The sequence below is a fragment of the Podarcis erhardii genome, assembly GCF_964252035.2.
Source record: "Podarcis erhardii genome assembly, chromosome: 18".
NCBI lineage: Eukaryota > Metazoa > Chordata > Lepidosauria > Squamata > Lacertidae > Podarcis > Podarcis erhardii.
Window position 1 is genome coordinate 1,268,213 of NC_138516.1, and position 24,575 is coordinate 1,292,787.

At 46.9% G+C, this 24,575-nt stretch overlaps 1 protein-coding gene across 1 annotated transcript; it reads left to right on the forward strand.

The window, feature by feature from the left end:
* The first annotated feature begins 14,273 nt into the window (after nucleotides 1-14,273).
* LOC309333080 (cathepsin S-like) lies at nucleotides 14,274-22,737 on the forward strand. The gene is made up of 7 exons (XM_081846535.1): nucleotides 14,274-16,087; nucleotides 17,286-17,411; nucleotides 18,108-18,266; nucleotides 19,656-19,880; nucleotides 20,535-20,694; nucleotides 21,469-21,568; nucleotides 22,477-22,737. Exons 1-7 carry the CDS (start codon nucleotides 15,959-15,961, stop codon nucleotides 22,568-22,570), a joined length of 993 nt encoding a protein of 330 aa, XP_081702661.1. The 5' UTR covers nucleotides 14,274-15,958; the 3' UTR covers nucleotides 22,571-22,737.
* The last annotated feature ends 1,838 nt before the right edge of the window (nucleotides 22,738-24,575 follow it).

Below are 24,575 nucleotides of genomic sequence, written 5' to 3' on the forward strand. Positions count from 1 at the left end.
GCTGCAAAAGACCAGCATGCTGAAGGTGATAAACTTGGCTTCATTAAAACTATCAAGCAACTTCCTAGCTAGGAAGGCCACTGTGAAGCTGGCAAGGGCCAGGAAACCCATGTAAGCCAAGACAGAGTAAAACATGGCAAGGAAGCCTTCCCTGCATTCCACTACCATCTCGCTGGGTAGAGAAGGAAGGTCCCAGTTTGGGAACGGGGAGAAGTGACCAGCCAGGCAGCACAGAGAACAGCCCTGGACAGGCCAGGACACTCAAAGTTGCTGTTTGTCCCTTCAACAATCTTCTGGCCCTGTTTCCTGGCTTGGTGGCCGTGAAGGCAAGAGCCACCAGGACAGTTCTGGTCAACACAGAAGAAACGGCAAGGGAGAAGATAGTTCTAAAAGCAGTTTGTCAGAGGCAACAGGTGAGGAAGAGGAAGGAGCAGAGGAAGCAGAGAAGGAGGGAGATGAGGTAGGCGAGGTCTCGGTTGTTGGCTTTGACGATTGGCGTCTCGGTGTTTAATGAAGATCGCCAGCACAGAGGTGTGAGGAGAAAGAGGGAGAAGGTAAGAGCTTCAAGACAGGCTAGAGCTCAACGTCAAGCCTACCAAGTGGCAATGGCGATGGTGAAGAGGACCTTCTTCACTGCCTTATTGCATCTGCAGAAAACAGCAGCAGGAGACTCTTTCAGGTGGTTCGCAATCTATCGGAACCACCTGTACCACCGGGGCCTGGTAGGGACCCCAAGATCTCCTGCAATGCTTTTGCAAAGTTTTTTGCAGATAAAGTCGCTCAGATTCAGAAGGAGGTAGACTCCACTGTGGGAGCAGGGCCAGGGCGGGAGAGTGCTAGAGTTCTGTCTGGTCCTGTTACATGGGATCAATTCCAATCTGTTACCTCCGAGGATGTGGACAGGCTGCTTGGACAAGTGAAACCGACCACCTGTCTCCTTGATCCTTGCCCGTCCTGGCTGACAAAAGCGAGCCGGGAAGGGCTGGGCGATGGGCTCTGCGGGGTGGTGAATGCTTCTCTCTGTGAGGGAGCCTTCCCAGACCCTGAAAGAGGTGGTCATTAAACCGCTTCTTAAAAAAACAAGACAGAAGTACTGTTTTGGGGGGACAGGGAGCGGGTGGGTGTGGGGGATTCCCTAGTCTTGAATGGGGTAACTGTGCCCCTGAAGGACCAGGTGTGCAGCCTGGGAGTCACTTTGGACTCACAGCTGTCCATGGAGGCGCAGGTTAACTCTGTGTCCAGGGCAGCTGTCTACCAACTCCACCTGGTACGCAGGCTGAGACCCTACCTGCCCGCAGACTGTCTCGTCAGAGTGGTGCATGCTCTAGTTATCTTACGCTTGGACTACTGCAATGCGCTCTATGTGGGGCTGCCTTTGAAGGTGACCCGGAAACTGCAATTAATCCAGAATGCAGCAGCTAGACTGCTGACTGGGAGTGGCCGCCGGGACCACATAACACCGGTTCTGAGAGATCTGCATTGGCTCCCAGTACGTTTCCGAGCACAATTCAAAGTGCTGGTGTTGACCTTTAAAGCCCTAAACGGCCTCGGTCCTGTATACCTGAAGGAGCATCTCCACCCCCATCGTTCAGCCCGGACACTGAGATCCAGCGCCGAGGGCCTTCTGGGGGTTCCCTCATTGCGAGAAGTGAGGCTACAGGGAACCAGGCAGAGGGCCTTCTCGGTAGTGGCGCCCGCCCTGTGGAACGCCCTCCCATCAGATGTCAAAGAGATAAACAATTAATTGACATTCAGAAGACATCTTAAGGCAGCCCTGTTCAGGGAAGCTTTTAATATGTAACGCTGTACTGTTTTTAACACTTGATTGTGAGCCGCCCAGAGTGGCTGGGGAAACTCAGCCAGATGGGCGGGGTATAAATAAATAAAAAAAAGAGAGAAGCTAAAGCAAAGCCGAGATTATCTTCAAAAGAAAGGAAGTTGACGTTCTTGGGGATACTAGACTGGTTTGGGTGTTGATCGTCTGGGCACTTCGTGCAGCGGACGGCATCTGGAATGGACAGGAAATGTTTAGGTATCAGTTCCTTTTAGGGTAGAGATGCAACAGTCTAGTTTCAATATTGACCTCATATCTGAATATTCCCCAGGACACCCTTATAAAAGACTCATGAAACCATAAGTGGTGGGAAACGTTATATTTATTAAAATACAGCAGGATAGAGGATTTGTAGTCAACTATATAAATACAATTAGCTGAATAAATTCAGCTAATCTGGGCTCTAATCATCCCTGACCACTGACCCTGCCAGCTGAGGTTGAAGGGAGCCAGGGTCTCAGACCCTCCAGCCCAGGCCTGCCATTCTGCTACAGGTGCTTGAGTCTTCTGCCTTGATGTACCTCTTTGGTTAGAAATGGTCCCTTCAGGACAAGGAATGCACTCATAGCAGCAGACGGGCTTCTCATCCTTGAGTTTCCTAACTCCCCCAGGCAGGCAGCACTTAACACACCGAGAGAATGGTTGTATCTGCAAAGGAAGGCAGTTGGCCATGAGTGAAATGTTCATGGTTCTGTGTGATAGAAGCAGACGTGGAGTTAGTGTGATGGCCTGGGACTCGGGCTCGGACTCAGAGCCAGAGGAATCCATGGCAAGGGGCCATGGATTGGATCGAAACATTCCAGCTAATGGGAGTTCCATTTCCCCCTGCATCTCAGAGATGGAGTAAAGGAAAGGACATAATCATTTCTAGCTCCATCCATGAACTAATAGCATCCTCCATTCTCCACATGACACATAACGGCATCAGGCCCTGGAGAACCCCAATGCTTGCAGATGTAGAAAACAAAGTTTAGAGATCTAGCAGCTAAAACTCAGTCTTGGTGATACAGAAATGCACACTCTCCCTCTAGCTCAGTGTTTCTCAACCTGTGGGTCCCCAGATGTTGTTGGACTACAACTCCCATCATTCCGAGCCAGCATGACCAGTGGTCAGGGATGATGGGAGTTGTAGTCCAACAACATCTGGGGACCCACAGGTTGAGAACCGGTGCTCTAGCTCCATCCATGAACTATTAGTTCCTCTGTTCTCCAAGTGCCACATAATGGAAAGGCACCATCAGGCCCAGGAGAACGTTTGAAGATGTAAACAATACAGTTTAGAAAACATCTTGTGAGGGTGAGGGGCAGGACCAAGACAATCCAGCAAGAGATGTTCACACTAACTTGGGTCTGTTGACTTGGATTTCTGAAACTCTGCTGGGAGAAAATCAGGAGCAAGAGGAAATAGGACGGATCTGGTGGGAAACCGTTGTTACCTGCCATGGTTCCAGGTTCAGAAGAAATGCCCTCTTTCCATCTTCTGTGTTTTTGTGTTTCAATGCAGATGTGTACAGGGCATGCAACGCCTGTGCCACAGAAGAAACCGCATTGTAGATGCTGTAGCTGTGGCCGGTCATGCTCACATCAGACACAAAGGCTGACAGGTCCTCCAGCTTCTCCTCTCCTGTGCAACGTCTGGTGAAGTGTGGCCTGGTTTCAGAACCTCACAGTCAAGCGCAACTTCCCACCAGTCACTGAGAAAAACATCACTGTGGGGTCGGTATGGATCTAAAGCTGAAAGATAGCGGTCGAATCCTGGAATGTGTCTTGTGTGGACTGTGAAGGACAAAGCGCCATGGAAGGATTGCACATTCAACCACGCATAATGATACCCAACTGCAGCAAGTTCGCACTCAGTTGTCAGGATCCAGACCTTCCCAAATGTAGTGTTGGTGTATTCCTTGTAGACGGAAAATGTGATTAAGATCTGCACATCGGTGACCCCTGCGGCGATCACAACCTGGGCCTTGCTCTCAAAAACTGTCAAGATTAGTGCAACCTGATCTTCTGCAATGTCACTGAATATGGAGAGCCGTTGAAGGATCTTCCTTTCAAAATCTACACAGATGTCATTCTGGGCAAATAATGTTTTCAGGCTCTGGGTGAAATTGTCACTTCTGTCACTTTTCAGAACAATGATCCCAACCCAGTTCCACTGGAAGTAGAGGAGGAGGGAGACCAACGCCATGTTCTGCATGTGGTGTTCAGGGTCGATGTGGAAGAAGCTTGGGGAGTGGACTGGGTCGCTCAGAATGGAGTCAAAGGACAGGAAACCTAACTGAAGAACCAGAAGCGGATCGAGTTTTTGGAACGGTTGAGATGAAAGAACACAGAGAGGATATTGAGAAGTTGGAATGTGGAAAGGGAAGGGAAGCAACAGAGCTCAGGGCTGGAGCAACTGGTTGCATGCAGACGGTCCCCAGCTTCTCTAGCTCTCGTTGCAAAAAGCTCCCTTCCTGAAAGCAAGGAGAGCAGCTGCCAGTTTTCAATATCTCATACCAAAATCCCCCCTATTGGTTTTTCATTGGTTTTAAATCAATTGCATGCAGCTGTGCATTTAGATGCCCTTTCCTGCTGATGGGTCTTGTGTGCAGTTGGCATGATGATGATGATGATGATGATGATTATACTACTGCCCTGCAAACGTAGGTCTCAGGGCATGTTTACAACACAAAGCTGCAACATTAAAGCACAACATACATCATAAAAATAATTAAAGTAGCAAACATTAATATTAATGTCTTCAAACTAATAAAAAATACACTCCTCAACAAAAGCCCCTACAAATACAAATTCAAAAATCCAAGTTAACAGTGTGGTGCTGATAACACCACAAGTTGCAGGATTAATCCCCATAAGGGACAGCTGCATATTCCTGCCTTGCAGAGGGTTGGACTAGTCAGTGTTTCCCAACCTTGGGCCTCCAGCTGTTTTTGAACTACAATTCCCATCATCCCTGACCACTGGTCTTGCTAGCTAGGGATGATGGGAGTTGTAGGCCAAAAACATCTGGAGGCCCAAGGTTGGGAAACACTGGACTAGATGATCTGCAGGGTCCCTTCCAACTCTATGCTTCTATGATTAAAAGCAATTTAAAGCAACCCCACCCACCAAATTAAACAATACCCACCCAAGTTAACACCCCCCCCGAAACAATAAAGGTACCTGAGGAACCTTGAAGTTCGTCAAGATGTGTGCCATCGGCTTTGAGATTCTGGTGTTGAGGCCCCCAATGACGGAGAGCAGCTCATCCCCCCTGCTGCATTTATAGTTAGGAAACATGTTCCTCCATGTGGAGAGGAGAGAGAGGCTGACCTTGCTTGCGTAGTCGCTCTCTACTGGCACACAATACAGAAATCAAAGAAGTCTCAAAGGATAACTGTGCTACATTTGCATCTGATTTGAATTTCCCCCCCATCCCGTCCCAATAAAAGACATTGCTCAGATGGGTTTGGAGTATTATTATTATTATACAAATGTAGCAATTTTGCTTTTTGCAGTATACTTAGTTGTATACAGGATTGGGATCATGATGGACAACGGAGACCCGTTCTTTGCCCTCTTCTACATGATAGGCATTTGGGAATGATTTGAAGAGATATATGCTTTAATCTCAGGGTCGTCGGTTCAAGCCCCAGGTTAAATAATAATAATAATTTTATTATTTATACTCTTCCCAGCTGGCTGGGTTTCCCCAGCAACTCTGGGCAGCTTGCAGCATATGTATAACATAGTAAAATATCAAGCATCAGAAATGTCGTTACAGGGCTGCCTTCAGATGTCTTCTAAAAGTTATGTCGTTCTTATCTCCTTGACATCTGAAGGGGGGGAGCCACTACCAAGAAGGCAGGGTTCCTGCACTGCAGGGGGCAGGACTAGATGATCCCCAGGGTCCCTTCAAACTCTACGATTTTATGTGCAAGGTAAGGGCAAGAGTCTTTTTGGGAGTGACAAGGACCTGGAATTTCGGCCTTAGCCCTGCTGCGTTTCCTTTCCCAGGAAACGTGTCCAAAGAAGGAGTTGGTGGGCTCTCCTTCCTGGGAGGTTTTTAAGCAGAGGTGGGAGGGCCACCTGCATTGCAGGGGGTTGGACTAGATGATCCCTGGGGGTCTCTTCCAACTCTCTGATTCTATGATTGACTACATCTTTCTCCAGGAAAGCCCATTGACACAAATGACAAAGGAAGACTTACTGAGAAAGAGATTCCCGGTTGATGGGAGATTCCTCTAAGGGTAACATGAGGACGATGGTGATGGAGAGAGGTAAATTACCCCCCACAATCAGGTCCCTCAGCATATAATAATCTTCCTGGACTGGGAATGGTCTGGTCAGGTCACAGGTGGGTCTCAGCGCCATCAGGATCACCTGAGTCAGGGGCCAAAATAACAGCAGCAGCCAAATCATCATCAACAGAGAGAGACTTCTCTTCCAAAAGTGGGCAGTGGGAAGTTTGCAAGAGTGCAGGATTCATTTTGCAGGGTCCAGGAGGGGCTTCAGGTCTTAAGGACTAGCATCCCGCCCATCTCCAAAGAGACCTGGGTGCCTTGTTTATACCTTCCTGAGTGTACATGCTTTCCCTTGAATATAGGTGGGATTTTTTATGTTGTCCTGGAAATATTTATTATTCGCTTGAGAGGTAGCATCTGAAAACCCTCAGGGGTTCTGCGAGAATTGCGGCTCCATTTTCTGCATAATTCTAAGGGAGAAAAATAATCACAGGCTACCATGCTGGATTCCCTCTGCATGTCTCTCGGAAGAAAACTGATTTTCGAGACCGCAGCTGGGTCACCCTCTGCTTGTTTGTTGAACCCTTGAGGTTATCTTTGCCTTATCCTTCTAAATATCAGTCCCTAGTATTTTACCTAACAAGAGATCGCAGCGCAGCTTTTGCTGCTGACCCCCTATTTTCAGAGATATAAAGGAATGCAGTCTCCCTGAAATAATGCCATTGCTCCAAACAAAGGAGCTCCAAATAAAGGCCGTCTCCTATTTTATGCTACCCTGGCATCGGCTAATCTGAGCCTTCTGCCTCTGAGCTCTCTGTTCCACTACTCTCAATGCCCGCCTGGTCCGGGGGGGGGGGCTCAGGAATGCTTTCCAAGGACACTGAGTCTGTCAGCTGTCTCTCCCTGGGGCTTCTTCTTCCTGCTGTTCTTCTTCCAATATTTCCCAGCTTTTCCCTTCTGCAGCCTCTGAACTATGGCCTTCTGCAAACCACTGTTCTAAATCGATACTGTCCTCCTGTTCTCGGGAAGGTTCAGGCCCCCACCATTCCTCCGCAGTCCAGCCCCTGACAGGTGCAGGCGGTTGGGATAAAGTAAAAGCAAGCTTTATAAAGTCATCATTTGCAACCAACCCTGTCAAATTCAAATGTATAATGCACCGCAAATTGCAACCCCCCCAACTGCCCCTATTTTCCAGAGACAGTCCCGGATTTACAGAAGCCGTCCCAGTTTCAGATTTGATCCCAAAATGTCCTGCTTTCCCTTAGGACGCCCCTTTTTTCTTCAGAGAAATGTTGGAGGGTATGGAGTTATGCAACCCCCAAGCCTTGTATATGGAAGGTTTTTTAAATGTTTAATGTTTCATTATTTTTAATGTTTTATTATCAATCAAATGTTTATTCGGCTTTACGCCCATCATGAAACACGACACAACAGAACAAATCAAATAAAACAGCGGACTCGTACAAGCCACAAGTAGTATAACACAGTTCACAACTCACAAGGACAAATATTAGCCAATTCATAAGAAAAGTTTAAGATTAAGATTAAGATTAAAATTTAAAAAAAATTGCACTACACTAAAATCAATATCTGATGTCGTAATAGAAAATTCTTATAACTATCAATAATCAGCTAACATTCCATTCCGTCTCTTGTACAAGAGGACGGCTGTTAGGAATTTAGCAACCTGTAGGGTAATATAAGGATCCACATCTTGAAGAACCCAGGCAAGCTGTATGTCTACTGGTTTGTCAGCCATAGGCTGGATTATGGAGTTTAGTATGCTAGCACGGGCTGAACTGTACAAAGGACAGATAAACATAACATGATGTAGAGATTCAGATGTTTTCATTTCACAAGCACACATTGAAGGGACTTGGCCCTTAGTGAATCTATGTCTCAGCACGTTTGTTGGAAAGACATTGAACCTAGCTCTAATGAAGGCATATCGGTGAGACGCAGCTATAAGCGTTGTTAAGTAGGACGGAGCGCAGTAGATAGGGGTTATGCCGAAATTTGACGGCGAGCAGGCTCCACCCCCAGCTACGAAATTTTGGTATAACTCGGTATCGTCCAGCCTTTGATTTATACACCTTTTTGCCACATTTAGATCCAGTTTGAGCAATTCAGTGGGCGAGATCTCAAAGGACAGCAATTTGGCATGGATTTTCCCTGACCACATGTTTTATTATCTTTTTATATATACCCAGAGTGACTTCCAACATATTATAAATTTGTTGTTGTTGTTGTTGTTGAAACGGAGAGTATGGCATTGTGCTGTTGTCCAAAGAAAATATTTTGTTAAATAAATAGGTCTTGGGGCTTTCATTTAAAAAAAGAATTATTCCTGCCTTTGCATAGAAAATGTAAATATTTACATAGGAAATGTAAATATTGGTCACCATTTCTTTGCAGGATGGGAGCTGTGTGTTCAAATTGTCTGACCAAGCGGTCAGGATCAATAGCTATGTAAATCTTCCAAGCAATGATGATGGAACAAGCTGTGGGTCCAGTTGGTCCAGTGACTGTTTGTTTGGATGCTTCTTATTTCCAGTTTTACAGCTCAAGTAAGGTGCATTATTATTATTATTATTATTATTATTATTATTGGTCTAATCAGATGCCCAAATGGGTAGCCTGAATGCAGCAGCACCATTCCCAGAAACTACTGTCCAAAGATCACTGGAAATACAAAATGCAGAGCAAGTGAGATCGTCTTCTGAGGCCCTTCTTCATGTGAGGTCCAGAGGGTGGCAACACGAGAACAGGCGCCCCATTTGTAGAATGCTCTCCCCAGAGAGGTTTGCCTGACGCCTTCATTATATATATTTTAGGTGCCAGGAAAAAACCTTCCTTGTCATCCAGGTCTTGGGCTGATTATTGGGGGGGGCAGTTATTGGTTTGTTTTTGTTTTTATTATGAACTTTGTGGTTTGTTTATCATGTATTTTTCTGCTGTGAGCCACCCTGAGTCCTGTGGGTATAAGGCAGTGTACAAATGTTATTCATCATCACCACCATCACAGTTCAGGGGGGAGGGCTGCATGACACACAGCTGGCTCCCATATCCTTACTCCAGAGGAGACAAATGTCTAGGAGAGCAATGATGACAAGCTTCTCCCCCAGCCTCCCAGAAGTACCAACTGCAGGCACCAGGAAGGTGCTGCCACTCTTCTGCAATTTGCGTTCTTGCTTTGACCCCAATCCCAACCCCTCCTTTGTGCAGGAATCTTTAGCTATACAGTGGTACCTCTGGTTGTGAACGGGATCTGTTCCGGAGGTCCGTTCGCAACATGAAAAGAACACAACCCGCAGTGGCACATTGCAATTCGCCGCTTCTGCGCGTGATGTCATTTTGCACGTCTGCGCATGCACGAGTGGTGAAACCCAGAAGTAACCCTTTCCGGTACTTCTGGGTCGCCATGGGACGTAACCTAATAGAACGTAACATGAAGCGGATGTAACACGAGGTATGACTGTACAGGGTGCGGGGTGGAAATGAACCATGCCATGCTGGCCATTGGCTACGGGTCTGAGAACGGAACTCTGTACTGGATCATAAAGAACAGGTAACGTGGGAATCAGTGGGGCCAGAAAAGGTTGGGCTATCAGGCGGGTGATGTATCCTGGTCCTACTGGGAGATGCTGGCAAGGAACACAAAGCTGCAGCACACTCTCCTGCCACCCCCCCCCCCTTGAAGCAACATCTTAAAGAGATCCTCTCCCTTCCTTCCACAGTTGGGGACCTTACAGGGGCGAGAAGGGCTACATCCGGATGCAAAGAGGAGTCAACCTGTGTGGCCAGTTAGCCTCTGTAAGCAGCCCAGGACTCCTCCGCCTTCCTCCTGGAATCTTCTGACCTTCAGAGCAATGGCTCATCGGGAATGTTGCTCTTCTGCATCACACTCGTGCCTCCCAAACAGAGCAGGAATGGCATTCTGAAACTGAGCACCACCTCAATTTTAAGAAAGAATAAAGAATTTGGCCATTTTGATTGAGTCTTGCATGCCTTCAGAGCAGGAGGTTGCATTTGGTATGGAATTGGTTCAATTAAGGTCACATCACCACTATTCCTTTAAAGCAGATGACTTTCTCCAACCGATTTCAACAATGGGAGGGCAATGGGAGTTGCATATCCATGAAGGACAGCTCCCAGGGATCTTGGCGGGGGAGCCATATGTAGTGAGGGCCACCAAGCGCATGGGAGACCCTGGTTCAAGTCTCCACTCCATCATGCAGCTCCTCACTGGGCAACTATGGGCCAATCTCTCTCTCTCTTCTGAGCTACCTCATGAGGTTGTTTTGAGAATCAACAGTGGGGTAGGAGAGCTGGAAATAATGCCAAAAATGCCTCCGCTAACGTGGCCCATTGTCAGGGAAGATGGAAAGTGAATACCCCGGTGTACTGGAACATTTTCTACACAGCTCTGCTGTTGAAATGCATCTCTCTCAAAGCTCACCCTGTGTTAACGTTACGTGAATTCCCCTCGGCAAGGCCCATTTCTCACATGCCACCTGCATATGGAGAATGGGTCCTTCTGTCTCCACCCTAAAAGCAGATGACTTTCTCCAACCGATTTCAACAATGGGAGGGCAATGGGAGTTGCATATCCATGAAGGAACAGATCCTAAAAGGAACAGATCTCTAAACAGTTGTTTTGCTCCTTCCAGGAGCCACTCACTGCACAAAGTGCCCAGACGATCAACACCCCAACCAGTCTAGGATCCCCAAGAACGTCAACTTCCTTTCTTATGAAGATAATCTGGGCTTTGCTTGAGCTTCTCTTGCCTTCTCCCTCTTTCTCCTCACACCTCTCTGCTGGCGATCTTCATTAAACACCGAGACGCCAACAACCGAGACCTCGCCTACCTCATCTCCCTCCTGCTCTGCTTCCTCTGCTCCTTCCTCTTCCTCACCTGTTGCCTCCCACAAACGGCTTTTGGAACCATCTTCTCCCTTGCCGTTCCTTCTGTGTTGGCCAAAACTGTCCTGGTAGCTCTTGCCTTCACGGCCACCAAGCCAGGAAACAGGGCCAGTGAGGCGCAGCGTAAATTAACAATGCAGAGTTTTAGAGAAGAAGAGCTTTACTGGGTAAAAATCAACTTCTTCCTCAACAACTTGCTTCCAAACTGTCTGCCTGAGATTCCATACTGCTCAGAACTGAGGCGACAGACTCTGACGGAAATCTTACAGAGAGAGAAACTGGCTGCCCAGTCACATGACTCAGCGTGCCTCCCCAGCTGGCCGTCAGGCCTGGAGGACTTGACTCGGCCCCAGGACTGCCCAGCCTGCCTGGCGGCTTCCGCTCTCAGGTGTCTTGGTCACATGACAGCCAGGAGATTGTGGAGGAGACAGTTCCCAAGCCCCTTGTCCTGGCCTCTCCCCTCATCCCGGCTGGTCCCTTCTCCCCCTTCTCTACCCAGCGAGATGGTAGTGGAATGCAGGGAAGGCTCCCTCGCCATGTTTTGCTCTGTCTTGGCTTACATGGGTTTCCTGGCCCTCGCCAGCTTCACAGTGGCCTTCCTAGCTAGGAAGTTGCCTGATAGTTTTAATGAAGCCAAGTTTATCACCTGTTTTGTGGGAAACCTTTCCATTTTGGTCTCTGGTGCTGCCCCCCTGGCAGGCATATTTCTCCCCAAATGCTAGATTATTGTTCCAATATCTGATCTCAATAGCAGAGACCATCTCATGAGGGAAAAGAATCAATGAATCTATCAATTCAGTTAGTCAATCTATCAATCAGACTTTCTTTTAAAATTAATTTAGATTGCAAATTCGCAATATTATATAGAAGATATGGGGTTCAGTTTAAATTGCACAAGATTTCTGTGGGGGTTTTTTGTTTTTTTGCATAGATCCCAGATATGGTTGCTCAGCTAATAAGTCCAAACATCACTCTTGCCCTGCCCTCAATTGATACAGGTCTACATGCTTGTTTTCCTTAACAAATTAGTGATGCCTTTATTAATTAATTCATTCAGCCTTTATTGGCACAATTTAGACAACAAAAGCATTAAAAATCGATAAAACATTGGTAATCCAGACATATGAAATACATAAAACAATAGCCACCAGTAAGTAAAAATAAATAGTTTTAAATTTGACTTTGAAAATATCCTTGAACAATTTCAGTAGTTTCAGAAATATTATCCCTCCAAAAATATTAGATTACAGATACTTTGTAAATAGATACTTTAAGCTTCAAAGGAGTCGCCTGTAGGTCTCTCCAAAGGGTGCTGAAGAGAGGAAGTCCGAAATTATGTGGTAATATTGTATCTGGTGTGTTCATACCACAAGAGCAAAGTCTATTCTGGAAGGGGATTTTTGGGAATCTCCCTGACCATACAAACGAGGGGGGTGCATTTAAATGGGCTAGCATAAAAACTCTATGATACAATGGGGTATCTAAGTTTTAAAAATAGCTGGGCCTTTATTAATGATGGCTCAAATGTACCGTAAGTGGCTGGTCACTTGAAATTTTGAGCAGGATTTATTCCCTAGCTAAGAGTGTGGGAATTAATGTTATCAGAGCAGCTGAAGCATCACGGTGAGCTTTCCAAGGAAGTGATGCAGTGTGATAATTTTATTGATATGTGGCTTCTATTTGTAGTGTATTTTAACAAAAGCAGCCAAGGACGTGTTGGGCGAAATGGCACAGCTCCAAGGTTCTTTTGGTGTGGAAGTGAAGTGATGGCTCTCATCCATCCAGCCCTGCATGACAGACACATTGCTGTACTTTCCTTGTTGCTATGTTAATGTTCTGCTTATGGAAACAATAAAAAATATATATAGCAAAATAAAATAAAGTTGCACCACTGAAATGCAACCAGGATGATTTATTTAATTATTTCACGAAACCCACACACCCTCTGATTGTGGAAAAATCTCGGAACGGTTTAGAAAAAGGGATAAAACTTTAAAACTACAGTGGTACCTCAGGTTAACTACTTAATTCGTTCCGGAGGTCCGTTCTTAACCTGAAACTGTTTGTCAGGGAACTGCCATCGGAGCCAGAGGGAGAGGGAGGGCTCCAGAGGGATTCCAGAGAGCGTCCCGGGAGGGAGAGAAGCAGCCCATCTTCTGGGGAAGGAAATCAGCGTAGCACCAGTGGAGAAGGGGGGCAGATGGGGGAATCGGCGAGGTGGCTCCATGACTCCTCGCCGGAGACAAGCGGGTCCTCCGCTGCCCACACCCTCCTTGGGCTGAAGGCTTCCGCGCAGGGAGAGTAGGCGGAGACTAGGCGTCAAGGAGCTTCTTTGCTGGAAGAAGTTCAAGAAACGCCCACTGACGGATTCTGCCAGCGATTGAGACAGCCACGGCCGAGTGGCTGTCCGGACAGAAAAGGTTCACTCAGGCAACCCAGCCAGGTGTTGGCTCCGGCTTACGCACGAGCAACCCCTAGAACCATTACACTGTTCATAACCTGAAGCCCCACTTTAGCTAATGGGGCCTCCCGCTGCTACCACGCTGCCGCCGCACAATTTCTGTTCTCATCCTGAAGCAAAGTTCTTAACCCAAGGTACTATTTCTGGGTTAGCGGAGTCTGTAACCTGAAGCATATGTAACCCAAGGTACCACTGTACCATTATTTAAGAGTTTCAAAAAGTGAAAATGGCAATAAACTTCTGCAAGGACAAATCCCATCGCACAACTTTGTTTAGTTTGTTGAGAGTGTCCACAAGCATATAAACAGTGGTGATCCACTAGCTCTGCCACGCTAGGAATCCAGCAGTGAAGATGACAGCAATGAAGACCCCCCTCTTGGCCTAGCGGATGGGGACCAAAGGAAAGCAGAACAAGACGCTGGGCACTTGCTTGGCAGCAGGAGTTGCTGGAAGGAGGCGTACAAGGTGCCACCCCAGCCGTCTTAGGGACTCCACTCCAGATTTGTGTAGGGTTTCCTCCTGAGCCCTTTCTTCTCCTGAAGCTGGGAGTGGAGGTTTAGGGTCCTTCTCCTAGAGGGGGTTCCCTTCCCAGGTGGATGAGCCCCACCTGCCCCTCACTTCCCCCTGCAGCACAGGTAGAAACCACCTGCTTGGCCATTGGACCCCCTCTTGGCCTCATCCACTCTGTCTTCGCATGCAGGGATGTCCCTAACTCACCAAGGCTTCGAGACGCATCAGCTCCCCTCACCTGGTTTAGCCAACCAGCTAAAGCTGTTCCCAGGATTGTGGCCACTTTCGCCTGCTGACAGCTTCCACAGGTGAGAGCTGAGCACAGGGTGGGGACCAAAGGTGGACAAACTGTCCTAGAAGGAGCAGGATGAGTCCCCCACTAGAGGTACTGCCTCTCCCAGCACCCCAAACACCCCTTCCAAAGACTCTATAAATATTCCAAAACCTCTCCATCTTTTTTGTACTGATCATCATCATCAAACCTTTTATTGGCATCACATACAAACATCCATAGTAAATCAATACAGAATTACCACCTCCCCAATGTCACAGAACATTTGTCAAATGAAAAGAGGCGAAAAAGTCTAACGTTACATCTCTAGGTCATTTTTGTACTCAATTATGGTCTGGTCAATGATTAGTGTGAGTGCGGGGGGTGTGGTTGGGTGTGAATGTATTACTTTATGTGTGTATGAAACCAAACAAAAGTTATACAAATAGTGGGTACAGGAAAAAGCTGTGCCTGTCTTCCTTTGGACATTACGTTTCTGAAACTGTAACAAGGTTCCCTAAACTTGTGATAAGGTGAGGTTTTTGAAAGCTGAATCCGGAGTGCCCATGTGCGGCTTTTCCCACCAAATTGATCAGAAGGAAGGTACCACACCTCTTCCTTTGACCATGAAATGTCACTATTGCTCAGTTAAGTTTTGACAAATTGTTTCTAGGAACTTAAGGTGGGAGAGGAAATTAGATACGGAGACTCTTTATAAAAAGGGGGCTGGAACTTATTCTGCCCAGACAGACGGGGTGGACAGACATCCAATATCCTGTTCTCTGAATATTTCCACTTGAGGGAAAGGTAAGGTTTGTTGGAAGCCAGATTGGAGATTATTTATAAAGAGTAGACAGGGCATGTTCAGAGAGATTTAAATTAAAATGATTTCCCGCCCTTCAAAGCACCATTGCTGCGAATGTTCATGCTGCATATTACCTGCATTCAGCAAATGTTTGATATTCAGAAACAGCATTTAATAATAATATAATAATTATTTATTATTTATTTTCCCCAGCTACTCTGGGCAGCTCCCAAAAGAAAGTTAAAAACATGATAAAACATCAAACATTAAAAATTTCCCTAAACGTCATCTAACAAATTTCATGAGTCACTAAGGATAATCAAACCTGAAAATTTCAGTTCCTCTCAGTTACCTTATTTCCCTAGTCTTGAATACAGTTCTCCGCATCACTGCAATTTTTTTTAATCCTCTTGAAAATTTGTCATTTTAGTGCACATTCTTGCAGAGCAATTTCGCTATTTTCTCCAGTATACACATTTTTAATGCAGACTTTATCCCGGTGTATGCATTGCACACATTACTTGGCTGCAGAATTGCATTTGATCCAACACAACTAGGTTTCAGTTGCCCAGGAAGACACATTTTGCGGTCCTTTGAGAGCGGTGAAATTACTGAGACAGAGCAACTGGTGTTGGAAGGGACCCAAGGGTCATCTAGTCCAACCCCCTTGCAATGCAGGAATCTCAGCTAAAGCATCCATCCAATCTCTGCTCCCATCACCACCATCACACATAGAGCTTAATGCAAAAATGGAATGAAATTAACACGTATTTCAGAAAAATATGTACTAAATGTGTGTGTTTAGCAGGTGTATATATTTGGGGAGATGTGTGCATTTTGAAACTTTTTTAGAGAAAATACGGTACTTGCTTGAGAGAAAACATACATGAAATTATCTTAGAGGTTTAGCTTGTCTCCTGTGCAGATATGCATCTGATCTCTTTGGTGGCATTGACCGGCCTGGTCTTGCTGAAGACGTTCACCTTGGCCAGGGACCCAGCTCTGGATGAAGCCTGGAGTGACTGGAAGAGGACCCATAATAAAATATACCGTGAGGTGAGTTTGCTCCAACTTAACTAGATAATAATAATAATAATAATTTATTATTTGTACCCCGCCCATCTGGCTGGGTTTCCCCAGCCACTCTGGGCGGCTTCCATAAAAACCAGAAATACACTAAAATATCACAGATTAAAAACATCCCTGAACAGGGCTGCCTTAAGATGTCTTCTGAATGTCAGGTAGTTATTTATCGCTTTGACATCTGATGGGAGGGCGTTCCACAAGGCGGGTGCCACTACCGAGAAGGCCCTCTGCCTGGTTCCCTGTAGCTTTGCTTCTCGTAATGAGGGAACCGCCAGAAGGCCCTCGGCGCTGGACCTCAGCGTCCGGGCAGAACGATGGGGGTGGAGACGCTCCTTCAGGTATACTGGGCCGAGGCCGTTTAGGGCTTTAAAGGTCAACACCAGCACTTTGAATTGTGCTCGGAAACGTACTGGGAGCCAATGTAGGTCTTTCAAGACCGGTGTTATGTGGTCTCGGCGGCTGCCCCCAGTCACCAGTCTAGCTGCCGCATTCTGGATTAGTTGTAGTTTCCGAGTCACCTTCAAAGGTAGCCCCACGTAGAGTGCATTGCAGTAGTCCAAGCGGGAGATAACTAGAGCATGCACCACTCTGGCGAGACAGTCCGCGGGCAGGTAGGGTCTAGAATGAACACCATGCTTGTGTCTCAGAAAATCTTGCACTTTGAACCATGTGCTTCTGAGCATGGGCAGTGTGTAAAGGATTCAGCCTTTGTCCAGCAATAGCAGCAAAAACATAGGCAGGGCATGAAAACAATCCCTCTGCCTTCTAACTCCAAGAAAATTGCATGCGCAACAATGCACCAAGACGCACATTCCTCGTCGACTGGTAAGAAATTGGTGCATCCTGGTGCAGCTAAATTCTGATCTGGAACCATTTTCCTGCAACTGGCAGACCCTCCAAGTGTCCCTATTTTCCAGGGACAGTCCTGGATTTACAGAAGCCATCCTGGTTTCTGATTTGATCCTGGAATGTCCCACTTTTCTTTAGAACGTCCTTATTTTAATCAGAGAAACGTTGGAGGGTACAAAATAGGATGTGCCTATTTTTATTGGGAAAATGTCAGAGAGTATGAGCTGAGCTCTTCTGGCCTCAAGGCCTTCTGATTTTTTGAGGCAAGAATGATCTTGGGCTCTGTCCGTTCATTCTTAACCAAGAGGCTTCCCTGCAGAGGAATGCAGAAGACTTCCGGAGAACCGTCTGGGAGGACAATCTCCATACCATCGAAGAGCACAACCGCGAAGCTGCCCAGGGGAAACACACCTTTCAGATGGCGTTGAACCAGTTCAGCGATTTGGTAAGCAAACTCGGAGTCTGGCTTGTATCATGGATTTTGCGGCTAGTCAATCCTCTCTCAGCCCAATAGACGAGCTTATAATTCTGCTCAGTCGTCTGCTTGTAGCTCCTACGCTGAGGTCCAAAACTAGGTATTTTGGAGACTGGGACAAATAACATGAAAAGCACCCTTAAACCAAATCTGTATTTTATAGCATAAGACATTAACAGCAGTTACAATGAAAATCATGTATGTTTCCAGGTTTGGGTAACACTCCACTAGTGAATATTATTATTATTATTATTTAAATAAATAGCTTTATTGTTATGCTAGCCAAAGGCTATGACAAATTGAAAACTAGAACACAAAACAGAAAAATAAAGCACACGTTACATACTACTTAGGGCTGTCTAGGCTTAAGCTAGATGAAAACACATAACTAGGAGATTCTGTGCTGCATATAATAGTCCCTGTTTAGACCTCTGCACCCCCTTTGCAGTTCCCTGTGAATATTCACGAATTATTTTTAGGAAGTCTAAACTGGTTGTTGACTCTGGAGTTGCAACAGGCAGCCTGAGTGGTTGGGGCAGCCCAGCCCATTTCACCGCCTGAAGCAAACTGGAAAGGGGCCTCCCTGCTCCTGCGACGCCTGGCTTCCCAGGGGGGCACAGCTACTTCTGGCGAGATTGACATGGACGACTCTCCTCTGCTCCCCAGACAAAAGAAGAATTTAAGGAGAAGCTGAATGGGCTCCGCCCTGACCTGCCCAGACAGCAGGGGGGCGGCGCAACCGTGCACGAAAAGTCTGGCACTCTGGCGCTCCCTGAATTCGTGGACTGGCGCAACACAGGTTGTGTCACCCCGGTGAAAGATCAGGTGAGAAGAACGCTGCGTGGGAAGGCCAGAATGACCAGGCCAGGGACTCAAGGTGTGTTGCAATGATGAGAATCCCTCAGGTGGGGGTAGGGATGTCAGAAGGTTCCCCCCCCCATCTGAACCAAGGCAACCAACCGAAGTCCATAGCAAGGTCAAGACGCAAAAGAAGCTAGCTTTTGCGAGCCCCCTGTTTGCCCTCAAGGGTAAGAGACAGACCCTTCTGTTACTCGATGGCTACCTGAGCTGTCGCTCCCCGCCAAAATAAAAAATAAAAATCCAAACCTGCTTCGGATCCAAACCCACGACATCACAACCCACTGTCTCCATGCTTCCTTATCCAGCACCCGGTCTGTTTTAAATTGCGGCATGGGGTGGGGGGAACTGGTTGGCCGGCACACAGCTCTCTCCGATGCTGCTGCGGGTGGTGTGCTCTCAAGGGAGAGTTTCCTGCCCGCATTGGCGTGGCGGGGGAGAGGCTGTCCCTTTGCCCACCCCCAGCAATGGCCCTGCTGGGGCTATGGCGCCATCAGAGAGGGCTCTGGGTGCCCACTGGCACACATGCCATAGGTTCGCCGCCACTGGTCTAGTCCAACCCCCTTGCAAAGGAGACTTATTTGGGTCAAAATCAACGCTAAATAAATTTCTTCCGATAAATGAACCACCATAGTCACTAGAGGGCCATGAAAATATGCATCCTGGGCTTTTTAGACTCATCTACCCATGTACTAGGGACGCAGGTGGCGCTGTGGTCTAAACCACAGAGCCTAGGACTTGCCGATCAGAAGGTCGGCGGTTCGAATCCCCGTGAAGGGGTGAGCTCCTGTTGCTCGGTCCCTGTTCCTGCCAACCTAGCAGTTCGAAAGCACGTCAAAGTGCAAGTAGATAAATAGATACCGCTCCAGCGGGAAGGTAAATGGCGTTTCTGTGCACTGCTCTAGTTCACCAGAAGTGGCTTAGTCATGCTGGCCACATGACCTGGAAGCTGTATGCCGGCTCCCTTGGCCAATAAAGCGAGATGAGCGCCGTAAGCCCAGAGTCATCACAACTGGACCTAATGGTCAGGGGTCACCCATGTACTATCTGAAACCAAAAGGGCTCATTGGTTGCCAGATGTGAAATTATCCAAAACCAAAGGGGCACAGTTGTTGCCAGATGTGATTTTTTCAACTCTCTTACCCCACTAATCTGCTCAGCTCCTGAGTTAAATGCGGAGTCCCAACATCTGTCAGATTCCTGCCCCAGCTTCATTCGTTTCCCCACTTTCTTAGCCGAAGGCCCAGGAGTATAGAGGAAGAGCAAATTGCCCGAGGTGAGTCTGCTGCAGAGAGTGTGGAGCAGACGCTGACCCACCTCTGAACACCAAATCAAACTGTTTTTCCCCTTCCGCAGGGCAGCTGTGGCTCATGTTGGGCGTTTGCTGCCGTTGGAGCCCTGGAAAGTCTCCTTTGCATTCAGACTCGCAGGCTGATCACGCTGAGTGAACAAAACCTTGTGGACTGTGCTTGGCCACAGGGGAACTATGGCTGCAATGGAGGGTGGCCTAGTCGGGCCTTCCAGTACGTCCTGCAGAACAACGGGATGAACTCAGAACGCGTCTACCCCTACACAGGACAGGTAGCATTTGAACATGACATGCCATTTTGCAACCATGGGGCATATGCACAGGGGCCTCCCATTTCATTTTACCACCCGAGGCCAAATGGGAAGTGTTTGCAGCCGGAACTCACCATGGACATCTCCCTTGTTCTCTTATGATGGTCACGGCACCCACCTGAGAGGGGCCAGAAGGGAGTTTTGGCAAGTTTGGACTGAAGAAAACAAGCCCTGAACTGCTCACCTTTGTCTGTGAGAGACACCAGCTCCAGTGTGGTTTTGCCCTTATAATTATTCATCAATATATATATTTCTTTCCTCCCTCAATATTTAATCCATAAGACTTTGAATTCCTCTGGACAATGGGAAGAAGAGAAAGAATCATTTATTGATAGGCAGGTGGCAAATTTTGGCTCACACCTGTCAATTGCTTGCCACTGCAGTGCCTGGTGGTGGTTTTACCACATCCCAAAGAATGGTGGTTATTGTTGTTGCTGTTGTTGTTGTTGTTGTTGTTGTTGTTGTTGTTGTTGTTGTTGTTATGTTATATGGCTGTTTCTTTGTATATATTTCCATTTTTTAGTATATGGATGTTTTAAGATAGTCTATATGGGATAATGCCCAATAAATGCCCAATAAAGGTTTGGAGAAAGAAAATTTCCTATTACTTTGCAGGATGGAAACTGTAAATTTCAAAGCTCAGACCGAGCGGTCAGGATCCGAGGGTGGGTCGATCTCCCTCAAGATGATGAGAGGGCCCTGGAAGAAGCTGTGGCCTTCAATGTGCCAGTTGCTGTTGCGGTGGATGCTTCCTACTTCAACCTTTATGGTTCAGGTAAGGGGCTGCAACACTCTTGCAAGAATGAGCCCAGACTCTGGGTGACGCTCAATGCACAGCAGTCCCCAATATAGGGAATGTGGAGGAGGCGGGGTTTATGATCGAGCATAAGACTATAAGAAGAGCCTGCTGGATCAGGCCCATATAAGTCCAGCATCCTGTTCTCACAGTGGTGAAACAGATGCCCGCAGCGGCATAGCATGCGTTGCCAGCGTCCAGGGCAAGGCAAGGACTGCAGCCACTAACCTCATTGCAGATGTCGCGTGGGAGGCAGCAGGCGGACTTCGCTTGCTGCACCCCTGTGGTGGCTGCTTCTAATGGAGGCCACCTGCTGGTCGCTGCGTTTCCCTCTCAGCTTGGCGAGCTCTCGGTGGGAGCGACTGGCACTCCTGGGTGGGCTTGGCAGTGTCCCAGCAGCACTTGAGCCGCTGCTGCAATGTGCCTAAGAGGATGGCGTTGGAGAGCAGGCCAGCTCATTTACTTTGAGAGGGAATCCTAAATTTGCTGCCAAATCCCTCAGCTTTTCCTTGAAGGAAGTGTGGAAGGGCAGTGGCTCAGGGAGCAACCTGCAACTAAGTCCTATTCAGAGCAGACCAAATGGAAATAAATAGGCTTAAGTTGGTTGTGTCCCTTCATTCAATGGGACCAATGCTGGATAGTGCCCAGAATGTGAGTTGCCTTTTCCAGAGACAACCCAGGAATGTCCTCCCTATCTTCTCTTTCATTCTCACCTTGTCTCCCTCCCCCTTCCCCAACTCCTGCTTTATCCAGGAATCTTTGACTACCCCTGCGGGACCAACCTGAACCATGCCGTGCTGGCAGTTGGCTATGGTGTTCAGAATGGAATTCCTTATTGGATCATAAAGAACAGGTAACGTGGGGAGCCCAGGAGACAGAGATTGCAGCCTCATCCTCTGACCTTCAGCGTACCTGGCCTGGGCTTCCAACAGCTAAACATTGTGATATACTGATATGTTGCCAGGCTTCAGGTCTGGATAATACAAGCTGGGGATTGAGTGTCCTCATTTGGACAGATAATATTGAACAGCAATAAGAAACAAAATTAAAGGATGCACTGGTGATATTTCTGTGGTGGGGACTAAACCTGCCCTCAGCCTCAGGTGCCCCTTATAGGTCCCCCATAATGTAACACATGGGTCATTGAAATGCCATGGACTTTTAATTATGAATTAAAGGGTCACCTGTCCTTGAATATAACCCAATATAACCTATGCCATCTGCATAGATCCACTTTGGTCCAATTATACCCCCCAACCTCAAATCCACCAACATTTTATTCACTGGATAACCCTAAACTGTTATGGTGCAAGAAATTGGATTCAGTTTGCATTTGAAGGCAAACTGACCCATTTTGCACTTTCTGAAACAATACAGAAACCACACCCATCCTTTGAAATTTGCCTGTATTCGGATTTTACACTGCTGTTCTCCCTCCAAGAGATGGGTGAAGTGTAGAACATCAAAATGCATATTACTGAAAATAACAGAAATGCATTATATTAGGAGACGTTGCTCTGCAAAAATGTGTTTATTGAGGAAAATTCACAGGACAACATGCTTCTGAGTTTTTGGGGTAATTTTTTTTTTTTAAAAAATGCAAACTAGATTTAAGACTGGAAAAATGTGGAACTAAGAGGACTGAAACTGACAGATCCATGCACCCAGAGTCTGACTCCACTTTGATTCACCAGACTCTCCTGTCATTTCCTGTTGAAGCATTTTAGAGAGGCCCTCTTCTTCTCTCTCTTGCTTCCATAGCTGGGGACCTTACTGGGGTGAGAACGGCTACATGCGGATGCGAAGAGGCGTCAATCTGTGTGGCGTGGCACGTGTGGCCAGTTACCCCGTGTGACCAGCTAAGGCTCCACAACCCTTCCTTCTGGAATCTTCCAAACTTCAGAGCAACGAATCATCAGGACACTTCACCTCTTATTTCATAGCTACCAAATAAAGCACTTTGAAATCAAATAATATAGAGTGCCATCTCGATTTTCAGATATTAATAAATACTTAAGCATGCGCTTGGCTGTTTTGTGTGAGTTCTTGCATAAATTCAGCGCATTCTGTGTTTTCTGAAGGTTGCATTTAGTTTGGATTTGGGTGAGGATCACATCCAAGACACTTTTGGTGCAAATTTAAAGCCCATGGCTTCCCCCAGAGAATTCTGGTTTGTTGAGGGTTCTGGAGATTGCGGCTCTGTGGGTTGGGGGTGGGGTGGGAATCCATAGTTCCCAAGATTCCTTCGGAGAAGCGGCATGTTTTAAATGTGCTTTAAATGTATGGTGCAGATGACACCAAGGACACCGTTTCAAATCCCTGCTCTGCCAGTATTTGCATTGCATTTGCATTGTGAGTATTTCACAGAGAATAAATGTCATTGGGGAAAGGAGTTGGTTGGACATTGTGTCAATTGACTCTTTGGCGGAGAATGAGGCAGTGCAAGCGATGGATTAAGAACTTATGCCCTGCTATGAAGGTGCTTTGAAAGCAAAAGGAATAATAATAATAATAATAATAATAATAATTTATATCCCACCCATCTGACTGTAATATGCAGCAGCCACACTGGGCAACTTACAGCATATATAAAAACATCAAACATTAAAAAAATTTCCTGATACAGGGCTGCCTTCAGATGTCTTTTAAAAATCAGGTTGCTTACCTCCTTGACATCTGGTGGGAGGGTGTTCCACAGGGCGGGAGCCACCACTGAGAAGGCTCTCTGCCTGGTTCCCTGTACCTTAAAAATGTAAGGTTATATAGGCAAATAAAAATATTAAACTGAACAGCTAGTGGTAAAGCATGTCTGTTAATGATTGTCAGTCAAATCCCACCAGCAATGTGTTTCTCCCTTGAGCCCAAGAGAAGGACCAAGTTTGTAGCCTGGGAGTAATTTTGGACTCACAGCTGTCCATGGAGGCACAGGCCAATTCTGTTTCCAGTGCGGCTGTCTACCAGCTCCATCTGAGACCCGCCCTGCCTGTGCATTGTCTTGCCAGAGTGGTGCATGCTCTGGTTAGGTCCCTGTAACATCAGTGAGGGAACTGCCAGAAGACCCTCGGAGCTGGACCTCAGTGTCCAGACTGGACAATGGGGGTGGAGATGCCCCTTCGGGTATACTGGGCCGAGAGCATTTAGGGGTTTAAAGGTCAACACCAGCAATTTGAATTGATTTCAGAAATGTACTGGGAGCCAGTGAAGATCCTTTAGGACTGGGGTTATATGGTCCCAGTCTCCAGTCTGTCAGCCGCATTCTGGATTAGTTGTTATTTCCAAGTCACCTTCCAAGGTAGCCCCACATCTTCGCTAAATTATTCAGTGCCAGATATCATCTATAAATAATTTTCACATAATTTTCTTTCAAAGTATAACATGCTATGAATTTCATATCAGTTTTCCACAATTTATTCCGTAAGCTGAATTCAGTGTTATGTCCTACACCCCTTGCCCCAACAAGTAGCATCTAAATCACAAAACTTGTTTGAGCTTAGATTGACACCCACCTCTAGCCATCGAGTTGACCACAGAAGTTCTTCCTTTTGCTGTTTCGTCTGCTTGTATTTAGACAATTGTTGTGTGGCTAGTCCCCCCCCCCCCCGCCATGAAAATAAAGACACATGACACAATTATTAAGGTTAATGGGCTAAATAAGGCAACAGCTTCATTAGTTACAGGTGATAAGCGGTATTGGCTTAGGCATTGGTCCTAACAGACTATATCTAACTTCAGCCCGTCTGCTTGAAGTCCGGGAAGGGTTAACCACCAGTCGGGGGAGTCCTGCTGATGCACATCAACTAGGAAATGCCCCAGGGTCACCCACTGGGGGCGTGCCTTAGGCCCTCACCTCCATTGGCCTC